Source organism: Ascochyta rabiei, chromosome 18 (assembly GCF_004011695.2).
Source record: "Ascochyta rabiei chromosome 18, complete sequence".
Taxonomy (NCBI): Eukaryota; Fungi; Ascomycota; class Dothideomycetes; order Pleosporales; family Didymellaceae; genus Ascochyta; species Ascochyta rabiei.
Genome location: NC_082422.1, coordinates 1137877 through 1151837, shown reverse-complemented (window position 1 = coordinate 1151837; position 13961 = coordinate 1137877). Strand labels below are relative to the sequence as shown.

Below are 13961 nucleotides of genomic sequence, written 5' to 3'. Positions count from 1 at the left end.
AAATATAGCTACGATAATTACGTGCGAGGAGAAAGTCCTCCATTAGACCTGACGCCAGCGCGATGCATGCAGGGAAGATTATGTAAGAACTGTGTCTACTCGGCCTTCTTGCTAGCCTTTGTCCTGAGCTTCATGAGCAGATAAACCAGTGCGTAACTTGAGATTGTAAACAAAACACAAATCGCTGCATCCCTCCAGCCGTAGTAGTAGTCGTTTAGGTTGACAGTGTAAAGGTAGTCGCTACCAATGCGGTACTGGCAGACTTTGCAGCCAGCTGTCGCATCGCCGTTGACAAGGTTGTTGCGGGACCCGGGGCCAGCAAGCCATCCCTCAAGGTATTGAGCGCAGGTCTCACCGGGAGGAGGATCGAAGATGGCGAATTCAGACTCCTTGCATTTGACGTCCCAGTCGAAATCGACGAACACAAGAAGCGCTCCCATAAGGTAGTTGAAAGGGTTGAGATAGTACATCCAGTAGCGCCAGAAAGGTTGGATTTGGGAGTAGGGGACGAGGACACCGCAGAATGATACGAGAACACCGAGGAGCAAGGGGTTGACCAGAGAGGCGAAGACGGCGTTGGGTGCGTAAGCAGCAACGAACTGACCGAGGCCCGTGTAAAAGAATCTGGCGTGGGGTCAATATCAAAGGAAGCTGATTATGGAAGAGCGATAACTTACTGGTACACAAGCATGACAAAGAAGACCGCTCCTGCTTTGTCGGATGCCCCTGGAAGACCGGCAGTGTAGTAGAAGCAGAGGAAGTAAGAAACACTACAAAGGACGAGATAAGGCATCTCGGACACGATCAGGCCAGTGACAAAGGGGATCCAGTGATACATCTTCGACTTCTTCTCGCGTGTCTCGTAGATGTCACGACGATCGATGAAGAGGGGCTGGAGCTGAGCGATGACACCAGGGGCAACGAAGATGTAGTTGAACAGCGAGAATAGGACGAGCTGCTGGTCTGCGACTGAGTCGCCGATCTGCCAGAATGAGAAGCCGATGAAGAGGGCAACACCGATGTGAAGGGCAAACTTGTTGTTGAGATAGTCGATGTTGCGGTATAAGCTGACATTCGTGCGATGGGTAACCAATCTGATCTGCGTCCACATGCTGGTTGCAAACTCGTATCCATCGTCACTCGTGCCGGGCTCCTTACCAGCGGCGTCTGTGATGATGTGCTCAAGGTCTTGTTGCATCTGAGCTTGTTCTGGTGAGTCAAGCCAAACCTGATGCCAATCCTTATCATTCGCGTGAGCGCCAGTCACTACATCGATCATGAACTCGGCAGGATTGGCGTCCTGAGGGCAGGTTACGCCATTGCGGCCAAAGTATTGCTTGACAGTATTTCCGTTGTCGCCAATATCACCAAAGTAGACCGTTTTACCACCCTTGGCAAGCAACAGCAGTGTATCGAATTGGGCAAAGAGCTGAGCAGAAGGTTGGTGAATAGTCACCAGCACTGCTTGTCCGACATCGGCAAGCTTCCGGAGGAAGCGAACGGTGTTGAAAGCGGCTTGTCCGTCGAGACCGGAAGTAGGTTCGTCCAAGAAGATCAGGATGGAGGGCTTAGAAACAAGCTCAACACCGATGGTGACACGTTTACGTTGTTCGACTGACAGACCTGCACCGACACGGCCGATGAGTGTATGTTCGAGATCGTGCAGTTCGAGGAGGTCAATGATAGTGTCGACATAAGCAAGCTTGTCCTCGCGAGAAGTTTCACGACTTTGACGAAGAAGAGCGGAGAATTCGAGAGCTTCCCGGACGGTACAGAAGGGTTCGTGGACATCTAGCTGCTCGCAGTAGCCGGCAGATCGCTGGAAAGAGACGGGTAGCGGACGACCATCGACAAGCACTTCTCCATGAATCTGCCCGTCCGTTTTGCGCTGGGCCAGAACATCGAGAAGAGTGGTTTTTCCGGCACCAGATGAACCCATTAGGGCACCGAGCATTCCTGGCTTGACATAACCGTCTACTTTGTCGAGGAGAGTGCGAGGTCCGGATGGTGTCTGAACAACATAAGAGAGGCTGCGCCAGGTGAAGACTGAGGTGTTGCGCATCAGGGCGGCGCCAGGTTGGCTGCTAGAATTATTACCATCAGCTCTGGCGCGGGGAGCTTTCTCGTTTGTTTGTGCTTCCTCGTCACCAGGTAAAACGGCTTTAGGGACCTTATTGGCATTCTCGCGAGGAATCAGTAGGGCACCAGTAGAGCCAGCGGCGTCATCCCAGCGAAGAGTGAAGAATATGGTGAGGCCGATGAAGAAGAACCACCAAGCGAACAGAATACCGACGTTGCGCCAGATGTGTGAGGGTGAGTACGACAGGCTCTTAAGGTATTGTTCGCCAGTCAGAGATACAGCACCAGTAGCAGCACCTGCAATTCCAGCGCAAGACTGGTGAGCGGGGTCCTGGTATTGCGGCAGGTAGTTGGGAACCAGATTGTTCGCGACGCAAGGGATGGTAGTTCCCTTGAATTCGTTTGCCAACAATGACTCAAACCCGTAGGACAGAGGGTTGATCCAGTAGATCCAAACGAACCAAGGGTGCATCTGCGGCTTGGGGATCTGGTATCCATTGTACAAGATGAGGGAAGTGACAGAGAAACCAGAGATCTTGGACGCGGCGTCGAAGTTAGTGAAAGCAGCACCGAGCATGCGGAAAAAGGCAGTCATGACAAATGTTGTCAAATAAACAACGAACCAGCAGGTGAAGAATGCACCTGCCGTAGCCTTGAGAGCGGTCATCCAGTATAGGATAACGATAAAAGAGGTAACTTGGAAGAAAACAATCGGAATGTCAGCGGCAATCTGAGCTATGCAGAAAGCAGCAGGATTGAAGAAAGCGAAGTTCTTGTGCTTAGCGAGAATGGGACGGCCAGAGAAGGAGTCTGTAACTTCAGACATGGCGACTAGAGAATTGAACAGAAGGGCCAGGAAGAGGGCTCCGCCTTTGACGAAGAGACCGGCGGAGGTGTCAGGAGCATCGTAGAAGAGAGATCCAGAGATCAGGGCTTGCACAATGGTCGAAGCTTGCTTAATGAAAAATGTTGCCTTGTCACCCCAGATGATCTGGTATTGACGAATGACACATGCCTGGACTTGCGCCGAGAAGGACACAGTCATGGGTGACTTCTTGGATAAGCGCTTAGATTTGTCGAGAGAGATAGCACGTCGGAAAGTTTCAGTGTTGAGCTTTGCTTCTTGTGTGCTGGGGTAGTCGAGTTCGCGGTCCATGTTGGCCTTGATGGATGATTCGCGATACGCTTTTTCCAGCTCTACGTTGTTGCGAGGGAATCGTGACTCGAATTCGGGCTTGATCTGTCGCTCGCTCGGAACAGTGACACCAGTGAGGTAATCTGCGACGTTGGCGCCCTCGCCACATATGAAGCCTTGAGCTTCCATAAACGGGCGGGCTTGCTCGCGTGGACCATAGTAGACTTGTTTGCCTTCGTCGAGGACGAGCACTTTGTCGAACAAGTCGTAAATGCCGTTACCAGCCTGATACAGTGTGACAATGGTTGCGATGCCCATGGCGTCGGTCAACGATCGAAGGGCACGGGTGTATTCAAGCGCTGTGGAAGCATCGAGACCGCGTGTTGAATTGTCCCAGCACATGACACTACCCCTTGTGCACAGTGTTTCGATGATGGATACTCGCTTGCGTTCACCACCAGACACACCTCGGACGAAGGCATCGCCAACCTTGGTATCTTCAGTGTGTGAGATGCCCATGGAGTCAAGAAGGAAGTTTTTGAACTTGACACGGTATTCTTCTCGGCTCGCTGTGTCATTCGGTAGAGTTTCTGGAATGTTCAGCCTGGTGGCAAAGTCCATAGTCCTTCCGACAGTAAGCGACGGGTAGAAAAGCTCTTCCTCAGTGTTTATGACAATGGAGCCGCGGTACTGCGCGGCCTCCTTTGCGGTCATTGCGCCATAATGAACGTCACCGTCCACCTCGGCATACCTGTTCGTAAGGTCAGCGTGTGAACGTAACCATCAATGCAATCTTTTCAACATACCCTTTTCTTTTGTTCGCGAGGAGTTTCAGGAGAGTGGTACAACCAGATCCGGGTCTTCCGAGAACCAGGAGCATCTCTCCTGGCTTGACATTTCCAGAACTCCCGTCCAGAATGGTTCGGAGAGCTACCTTTTTGCGTGCTTCCTTGGCTTGCTGGATTACATTGAACTGGCTGAGGACGTTTTCCTGCAGAGTTGAATCGGATGGTACCACCTTGACTGTCAGGTCCTTCCACGTGACGCCAAGGCTTCGACCCTCAGTAGGATCATTGGCCTGTACTTCTTTGACATGTGCGTCCAATCGCCAGTCGTTGACCTTGGTCTTCTCTGATGAATCGTCTATTTGGTCCTTTTCGTGCCTCGAAGTCCATCGCTCGACAGCGTGCTCCTCGGGTGCTTCTGGTTGCTGGGACTTGCCGGAGAAAGTTCTTGAGAGCCGACGGAGGAGGTCATCGCCGGCTCCTTCGGCTAGGCCGACATTCATGACGGATACGCTTCGTCTTCTGCCTTCCATGGCGGCTGAGTTAGAAATTATGCTGCCTGCTATGGCATTCGACACAAAGGGTGATGTGTGGAGAGTGTGAACAGAGAGAGGATCAAGACTGATATGAATGATTAATTGAGTCAGACAGCTTGCACAATCGGCCCTAAACGATTCTTAAGCTTCTAGTGGTGCAAGGATGAACGAGAACAATCTTCCGACGTTGAGAGGCGATCTGGACAGGATTTCAAAAGCTTAGATTGGTCCGTGGGTATCGTGGTACGAAACCCAATTGTTCTGAGCTCTGGGCTGAATCGCACCACTGCCATTGGATGGAGTTGTTGTTGTGACATAGTATAGAGCCTAGTCGCCAGAAGATTGGGTTGGAGCCGGCAGCTGCCGTGGACTCCCTGAGCTCCGACCTCCGTGTACAAACCCAGCACTCGTACCCAAGACCCCTTTTCGGAGGGCTTCTGACCAGTTCAGATCCGGCTAGGTGGGTCGGAGTTTACAAGTAGGTAGTTTTTAACGCAGACGTTCCTCGGGTGGCTACCATCAGCTCGTCCGCTACCAACCACCGAGCGCCGATCATTTCTTTGTTACTGTGCCAAAACGGTATCTGTCTGCAAGCTGCGACGGCCGCACGACGCGTCATGCAGCACTGCGTGCCGCCATCAGATTGAAGCAGGGAGGTGCGGGGAGCGAGACAAATACCTATCATCTCTGTGCTCAGCAAACATAACAAGCCTTATGACCAGGGCAAGCATAGTGCGTTGCCCGCGTACGCGCGCTCCAGTCGCTTGGATTGCGCAATGTGAGCTGGCAATCCTCTGCGTCATCATTACATTGATGGTGATAAGGATGCCCTGGATGTCCAGAAGGCGGTCCGACTGTGCAATGGACACGTCGGTGCAGCTGAACAATTACTGCGGTGGTCGTCCAGGGCCAGTGTTGTTGTACGCGGACCAGAGTGATGGCCCCGCTCCGGCTCGAAGGAGATGAAGCGTCGGTGGTTGCTTGTGCCGAGCCGCCGATGTCTTGGCAAGCCGAAGCGTCCATCATCAGTCGTTGTGCGCTTGTCAGCATGCTGCTCCTGTTGTTCTTATCAAGTCGGAAACAACTTGAAGGCGTTGTCGACATGCGAGTCAGCTGCAGCCTGGAAGCGTGCTACAGCCTGAACTCCCTTCTGGCAACAACAGCAAAACGCTGAATCTCGAGCGGAGGGGAGAGGAGGAAGACGCCAACTGCGCGAGTCGGGGAACGCTCTCACTTATTCACTTTGCCAGCAACCTATCGGCGTTCAAAAGCCACCAGAAACGCCAAACGGAAATGCTGCAGCCGTCGCGTTACAGCGATTGAGACTAACTTTCGCAAGTGGCAACGCCAGTGGCCAACTGCCGATGTTATTCGCAGAAGGAGCTGAGGTCGCCGCTGCGTCTTCGAGTCCAGAAGACTTCAGCGTCGTCTATGAACCCTCTGGACTTCAACGTCGTCTACGAACCCTCTGGACTTCAGCGTCGTTTATGGACCCTCTGGACTTTGAGCCGCATCAGATGCTGGTCTGATACATTCTGGCGCATGCACTGAAAACTGGCTATGACACCTTGCTTACTGCTAACCAAGTGTCACAATACACGGTCGATAAAGTCTTTGCGGTCGCAATTTATCCTTTTGGGAGCTCTTCGACATCATGGGTTGACTCGTCTGTGCTGTCATCCATTACCGACTCAGACGCTGCACAGCTCGCCCTAGGATTGTCTTTGTCAACGACCATCTCTACGGCTGCCTCCATCATGCCTTCAAGCACCTCAAACTCTACTGTCTCAGCGAGTGCGAGTGCCACGTCGACTGCTTCTTGGTGTGCGCCCTCTGCCACCCTTACGGTATCTAAGAACCCGGGGGTGTGCGACTACAGCAATGTGACTGCCGCTATTGCTGCGCTGCCCAATGACTCGAAGGCATACACTATTCAGATTGGGGCTGGAGTGTACAACGAGCAGATCTCAATAACTCGCAAGGGTGAAGTCACATTGATTGGGGCTACGAACAGCACTCGTGACTATACTCAAAACCAGGTAACCATTCAAGCGTCCAACGGTGTGTTGACTAGCGCCGGTCAGGACGAAACCAACGCCTGTCATCAATGCTAAAAAGACCAATGACAACTCTGGTTTGGCTTTGTACAACGTCAACTTTGCCAACGTCTATCCACAGACGAAGAATACCGCTGCGTTGGCAGCTGACTTCTACGGTGCTAATATTGCCGCGTACGGATGTTCGTTCACTGGCTTTCAGGACACCTTGCTTGCCAACAAAGGCACTCAAGTGTTCTCGAATTGCTACATCGAGGGTTCAGTTGACTTCATCTGGGGCTATTCTACCGCTTTTTCCCATCAATGCATGATCGTCACCAACACTCCTGGCAGCTGTATCGCCGCTCAGGCTCGATTCACTGCCAGCATCACTGGCGGTTATGTCTTCGACCGCTCCGTCATCACTTACAGTTCGACCTACGGCAGCTCTTTTGGGCCGAGTTATCTTGGACGCCCCTACTCGGACAACTCCATTGCAGTCTACACGAACTCTTTCGTTGATAAGCACATCTCCGCTGCCGGTTGGTCTGTGTGGTCACCCAGTGCTCTTCAGATCTCGAATGTCATGTTTAGCGAATTTGCAAATACCGGTCCTGGCTCTTGGCAAGAATCCACACAGCGTGCCAGCTTTGCGACAAACTTGACAGCTACTCAAGCTGCGCAGTATAAGCTTGCTGCTTGGATTGGCGACACTACCTGACTCGATCAGACCGCCTGCAGCTATGTCCCTTCTTACAGCTTGACAGGCACTTCGTCTCCATCTGCCAATACTACAACCACCTCTGGCAGCTCCACGATATCAACTATCAACGCTCATCTTGACAGTGGTGTAGTCCCACCAGCTGCCGCTGTTGTTGTCTCCATTGATGGAAGTCACAATGCTACATTCACTAACCTCACAGCAGCGCTGGCTTCTCTACCCAAAGATGCCACAAACCAGACAATATGTCTCTATCCAGGTAGCTACAACGAGCAGGTACCATCTATTAATCGATCTGGGGCTGTAAGGATAATCGTTTATCCCACTGGCAGTTCTGGACAATCGTACAAGGACAACTCTGTCACCCTTACATTTTCTCGTGGCCTGTCTGTCTCGCCCCTTCCTGCTGGTCACTCCGATGCCGAAACTGCCACTGTACAGACATCGTCTTGCCGTATTCGTTTCTACAACATCGCCATGATAAACACGGATAACCTTGACGGTGCCAAGGCTTCTTATGTAACGCTTGCAGCTTCCATCTATGGTAACGACATTGTCTTGTATGGCTGTTCGTTCGATGGCTGGCAGGACACTCTCCCAACTGGCGCTACTACTGGCTACCAGCACTATGAGTCTTGTTATATTGGCGGGTAAGTACATGTCCTTATTCTCTTCATTTTCTTTGTTCAGCACGGCTTCGCTTCTTTCTGTTCCTCAATGAGCTTGCACGTCCTTCTCGTTGTCATACATGCTGACAAGATGATACAGTGCAATCGACTTCATCTGGGGATATTCGAAAGCGTACTTCAAGGGATGCACAGTTGGCGCGAAGCGCACGTCCTCCGCAATTACTGCCCATAGCAGAGCCTCGTTTTCTGCCGTTGGGGGTTACATCTTTGACGACTGCCTCTTTACTACTGCCCTGGCGCTACAGATGACCTTACGAATAAGGTCTACCTTGGGCGCCCGTACTCCGCGTATGCCCAGGTTGTGGTCAAGAACAGCTATATCGACTCGGCTATAGCCCCTGCAGGCTGGAAAACTTGAAGTGCTACCGACCCGCGAACGGATCACATCACGTTTGCAGAGTTCAACAACAGCGGACCTTCAAACTGGGAAAACAACGCTGCTGCTCGTCAGGCGTTCGGATTTGCTACCCTTCTCACCTCCGATACATACTCGCTCTCATCCGTCATGGATTCCACCGAGTGGATCGACACGACCTACTGGATTTCTATCACGACGCCTTTCCCTGCAACTGCTGCTCCTACTGGTCCCACAAACATCACAGTAGGCCGGAATCCGACCTTCGATGGTACAACCCCACCAACGGGCGCTCTCGTCGTTTCTAAGAGCCCTGTCACTCGTGTCACAACTTACCAAACTATACAGGACGCCATGAACGCTGCACCCACTGCCAGGAAGACGAATGCTACTATTTTTATATACCCTGGTGTGTACAACGAGCAACTCATCGTCAATAAGTCCGGCACTACTATATTCATGGGCTACAGTAGCGCTACAGATGACTACTCTGCCAATCAGGTTTCCATCAAGTTCAGCCATGGGATTGATACCCAAGGTACTGATGGGAGCGATACTGACGGTGCAACTGTATATGTTACAGGTAACTACTTCTACGCATATAACATCAACTTTCGCAATACAGCCGGTACCACTCAGAACATTGCTTCTCTCGGCTTTGCAGTAAAAAGTAGCAAATTTGCTGCGTTGTACGGCTGCCAAATTTACGGTAACCAGGATACGCTTAACATTTCGGGACATTTGTTCACCTTCAAGACATACATCGAAGTAAGATAGCTCCATCGCGTGCCAAAACGATGCTATTTGTCAGCTCGTATATCTACTAACAGCAAACCAGGGTAACATAGACTTCGTTTTCGGCAACGGGGCGGCATACTTCCTCGACTCGACTATCTCACCCAATGAGGATGGTGTCAGCATCACTGCATTTAAAAGGACCACCAACTCTACTGCTGCAGGCCTCGTCTTTGATCAATGTACCCTGAAACCTGCACCTGGTATGGGTCCCTTCAAAGATGTTGGTCTTGGTAGACCTTGGAACAATAATGCGCGTGTGGCATTTGTCGACTGCTATCTCGATTCCATGATCAGTGGAGCCGGATGGAATCAATGGAGCAAGTCTTCGCCTCAAACTGATGGCGTAGTCTTTGGAGAGTACCGCAACTACGGACATGGCTCGAACGTCTGCGACCGTGCATCCTTCTCGCAGCAACTTTCGGATGCAGATGTCGTTCAGTTCCAGCTTGGTAATTTCTTCGCCTCGACCAAGTTTATCGACTTTTCCCATGTCGATACGCAACCTTTTACAGTTGGCATTGGCTCTGCTCAGACTTGTGCTACTGTTATATCGTCTGTAATCCTGGCGTCCAGCACCTTTTCAAGTTCCGGCACATTTTCGTCATCAGCAAAACTGTCTCTGAGCAGCCTCTTGAGCTCCAGCACCTTGTCGTCCTCCTCATCTCTGCCTGTCGCCACAGTCTATACCACTGTGACAGCTGTTGACAAGCTTACGGCTAGCAGCACGTTCACGCAGCCTGATGCAACTTCAACCACTGTTGTCAAACTCACTTCGACAGCGTCCCTCACTGGGGCGGTCGTCGTCAAGACCGAAGTGGAGAAGAGCACTGCGACTCTGTCAATCATGTCTCCTGATATCACTTCCGCATCCACTTTCATTGTGACCGAGAACGATGGCCTCACAATCACACCGGCAGCTGTTACTAAGAACAATGTTGTCAAGGTGACGACCACGATTGATAGTACTACCACAGCGAAGGTCCCTACTTCAACCCTGACGGAAACGACGACCACCACAATTGTTCAGACCTTGAACCCCAAGCCTACTACGATCACGCAGAGCAAAGGATCCAATGTCACGATTTTGAGCAATATCGCACCCAAGGGTGCTTCCACGACTATCAAAACAACTATATCCAAAGAACCGAGCAGTACCAAGACTACCACTATCAAGGCCAAAAATTCAGTCACAATCAGCACCGTGTCTCTTAAAACGGTCACAAAGAAGACGACCACAACCGAGTCCTGCATTTTTACTGAGGCTGCTCGCATGGTTCGTCGTGGCGCTGTCATTCCTCGCGCAGTTGCCAGCACTACTACGATCACAGTGAGCACGACTGTCACAAGCTTTGTCAGGACTGTCACAGCGACGCTACCTGGCTCTACTACTCTCGTTACTGAGACTTCGGTCGCCAAGATCAAGACATACACGCAGCCTGGCGGCACCAGCACTGTCAGCTTGACGCCATTTGTCAATACCATCACCATCGCTCAGCCGGGCTCCACATATCTTACCACTGTGACCTCGACTGAGAAGATTGGAAAAATTACGACACTAAAGGCTTCCACAACGACTATTCTGTCCACCAGCCGCATCACAAAGCAGCAAGTGCAAACCGTCACGCCCGAAACGGTCACTGTTAGCAGCTTGCGGACTTGCACATCGACTTAAGTGGTCACAGTAGCTCAGCAGACGGTCTATGTTACGAAATCTGCCAATCTTGCTTCCACGATCTGGCCCACTCTCCCTGTCAGCACGCGCACCGTCTTCCAGGCAATTATGCAGGATGCTGGTGTAGTAACGAGCACGGTGACCGCGCCTGCAGGCATCAAGACTGTTGTTGCGAAGAGAACGACTACCGTGTGGTCTATTGCTACGAAGATAGCAACGAATGCGCAGGCCTGCGAGTAAATGGCTCGTTTCGCGTACACACGCATTCTCAGCTGTGAATATTGTTTAATGCCTATACGCAAGAGAAGAAACATTGAGATAAGAAGATAGGGAATGGTGTAATATTAATGAGTTCCCCGAGGTTTTTGCATGTACTTTCCACCAGAAGCTGGGATTGACTGCTCAACGCAGCTTCAAGCGCGCCACTCGTCCGCCCGAACCAGACGCCCAGCAAGTGTACTTACCAATGCATTCAACAGAATCGAACGTACCGTTACCAATTGCTTGCCAGTTCTTTCCGCCGTCGTAGGTGACGTCTGAGCCAGACGTTCCTACCGCCACGGCAGTATAACCTCGCTGCGGCACCCAGGACACCCCTGATCTGTAGCCTGCCGGAGAATTTTCTGCACTCTGCCATGATCTCCCACCGTTTTTGGACCACGCAGCGTTGTTGAACTTGCCTGTGGGCTTCTCATAGTCTCCGCCCACAGCGATCCCATTATTCTTATCTCTAAACCTCACCGAGAACACACCGGCTGCTGCACCGCCCGCAAGGGAACTGTTGGCCACTTCCCAATGATGCCCGTCTTCACTGCGAAAGACACGTCCTGGGTCTACGCCCCCAGAAGCGATATACCATCGCCCAGCAGCAGCCTCGATACACGTCCCGCTTGCCGCGAATCCAGACTCGCCTGTGAGGGCTGCAGGCATACCCGCTGAGTCCACAATTTTCCACGTCGCGCCCCCGTCCCACGTCTCGATGAGTCTGAACTTGCCAGCCACGGGATCGCTCATCGCAAGACCATGCTTCGTGTTTTCGAAAGCCATGCTATCGTAAAACGCCGTAGCCTCGGCATTCACGAACGTGGCTTTCCACGACCTGCCTCCGTCGAGAGTTTGGTAGATACGGCTTGCATTACCCTCGCCAATTGACAAAATGACAGCGGATTTCTCGGAGAAGGCCTCGATGTCGCGGAATTGGAACGCCGTCGAGCTCTCGGGGGAGAGAGAAGGGGATACGTTAGACCAGGACGAGCCGCCGTCTGTGGTGCGTAGAACGGTGCCGTTGGTTCCTGAAACCCAGGCTGTGCGCTCTGAGACGGGGGAGAGCCCCCGGAACTGTTGGGTGCTATTGGTTGGCTTAAGCTCCCATTGTAGATTGGAGAGGTCGAAGCTTGGATCTGTGCTTGGGAGTGCTGTCGCGATCGGTAACGGGAGCAGTGCGCTGAGCGCTACTATTATCTTATAGCCTCTCATTGCGCTTGTGAAGTTGAAAGACAGCTTTGTCTTTGGAAAGAAACGAGGACAGAAGACGATGTAATAATAGGTTCGTGTCTTGGGTACCCCACCCTGCGTGACGATCTCTAGCCTGTAAAGGCAGGTAGGCGTTGCGAGTCCATGATAGGAAAAAGCGCTGCAGCAGACATCACGGATTCGCACGCAATGGCAATGAAGTCGAGTGCTACAATCCGAGGGCTGTTGTCATCGGCACCTTGCGTCACTGGAGATTCTGGAAATCTGTGGGTTGAAAGTAAGAAGCAAGGAAGTCTGATGGAAGTGGCCCTAGCGAGGCCGATACCGACCGGCTACATGAATTTTACGTACTGATAAGACAAAGCGCAAGAAAAAGCTCAGTACGAATTTTGACGAAATGTAAGATGACCGTCAAATATTTTCACTTAACTATATTAATTTTCTTAAACTTCAGACCTCTATCCAATCACATGAAATACCTTCACTCCAGCATCGGTGGTTTAGTGGTAAAATTAGCCGTTGCCACCCCTCACAGGACAGTTTCGGCTAGCCCCGGGTTCGATTCCCGGCCGATGCATTTTGGCCTCGTTACTATGAGGTGGTGTTGTGTTTTTGCGTGGGCGGGACCGTGTTGTGCGCGCGCTCAATTTTGATGGTCGATGTGGGTCAGTCTCGGCCTCTAGACTGCAAACTCCCATTCTTGTTGGTCCGCTGCATGGACAGTCACTTGTATACGTGGAGGGAAGACGTGTGCAACGGGATTGCACTAGGCTGTTCAAGGCTGGGACCTACCGTCTTTCTGGGCTCTAGAAAGTATATACTATAGCCGATGGAGCGAGCCGTGCACTCCTAAGGCCTCAGGCCTCTTCCAATGTGGGGTAAGGGCGGAGCCAACGAAGTGTTGAATAAGAAATACTTATCTGCCATATCTAGAATCCTTCCTACGCGGTCTGAGGACATGTGTCTGGTCGGACACTGACACAAAAGCAGACAAGGGCAATAATAAACTGTACATGCTTTGGAGTAATGATTGTCCAGCTAACAACGACGAAGACAGAAGGTGGCGGAGAGGGGGAGAATAACGGACGCATGTAAGTTTTCGATCAGCGGAAAACAGAGCCGGCCACTGACAAGAGGAAGTCAGTTCCATGTAGCATGCACACTCTATTTCCTTACTGTACTACTCGTAACTTTAACTTCACAACCCTATTGCCTACTATGCAAGCCTATGAAGTTCCATCGGGCCCTGCTGTTTCTGCGTAAGACGATTGTCGCGAACTTGTACAGCGCATATCGAGCGATGACAAGGACGTGCGGGAGCACATACACCGTGGTTCATCTTCTACAAGGAAGCCAAACCTCCCCAGGGGGGTATATGTTTGATGAAGATCATGGGTCGTATTCCTGATTGCCCTGCTCGTTATTATCTTCCCATTTCTCACCCGGCAAGCAGAGAATCACGTTAGGAAAACAATCTTTTCGGGAAAGACAAACGTATTCCTGATCTCGGCAGATTTGAACATGAGAGGGGCTCAAGACAGTCCAAGTACATTTCCCGTGTCATTCGCTGTTTCGAGAAGAGCCAGGCCGCTGCCGGTCTCAGACTTGCGTTTTCTGACGTGCGTGAAGAAGACAGTATACGTGAAAGTCCGCAGTATATCAAGCAGCTACTGAGGCCTTTT

The 13961-nt window shown here is 51.6% G+C and overlaps 4 protein-coding genes and 1 non-coding gene across 5 annotated transcripts; 3 read left to right on the top strand and 2 right to left on the bottom strand.

Moving 5' to 3' along the window:
• Window positions 1-95: 95 nt before the first annotated feature.
• Window positions 96-4532, bottom strand: EKO05_0010170 (uncharacterized protein; the record flags this gene model as incomplete). The annotated part of the gene is made up of 3 exons (XM_038942941.1): window positions 96-624; window positions 678-3965; window positions 4021-4532. The coding sequence occupies 3 exons, from the start codon at window positions 4530-4532 to the stop codon at window positions 96-98; spliced, it is 4329 nt and encodes a 1442-aa protein (XP_038794719.1).
• A 1760-nt stretch (window positions 4533-6292) lies between these two features.
• EKO05_0010169 (Pectinesterase) lies at window positions 6293-7292 on the top strand (the record flags this gene model as incomplete). Its single annotated transcript, XM_059637703.1, has 2 exons — window positions 6293-6554; window positions 6610-7292. The coding sequence occupies 2 exons, from the start codon at window positions 6293-6295 to the stop codon at window positions 7290-7292; spliced, it is 945 nt and encodes a 314-aa protein (XP_059493686.1).
• A 477-nt stretch (window positions 7293-7769) lies between these two features.
• Window positions 7770-10806, top strand: EKO05_0010168 (Pectinesterase; the record flags this gene model as incomplete). Its single annotated transcript, XM_059637702.1, has 4 exons — window positions 7770-7942; window positions 8061-8269; window positions 8380-9104; window positions 9175-10806. 4 exons carry the CDS (start codon window positions 7770-7772, stop codon window positions 10804-10806), a joined length of 2739 nt encoding a protein of 912 aa, XP_059493685.1.
• A 402-nt stretch (window positions 10807-11208) lies between these two features.
• Window positions 11209-12282, bottom strand: EKO05_0010167 (uncharacterized protein; the record flags this gene model as incomplete). The annotated part of the gene is made up of 1 exon (XM_038947024.1): window positions 11209-12282. The coding sequence occupies one exon, from the start codon at window positions 12280-12282 to the stop codon at window positions 11209-11211; it is 1074 nt and encodes a 357-aa protein (XP_038794717.1).
• A 486-nt stretch (window positions 12283-12768) lies between these two features.
• On the top strand, window positions 12769-12856 carry EKO05_18t3. Its single transcript has one exon. It is a non-coding gene; the product is annotated as a tRNA-Gly (tRNA).
• Window positions 12857-13961: the final 1105 nt, after the last annotated feature.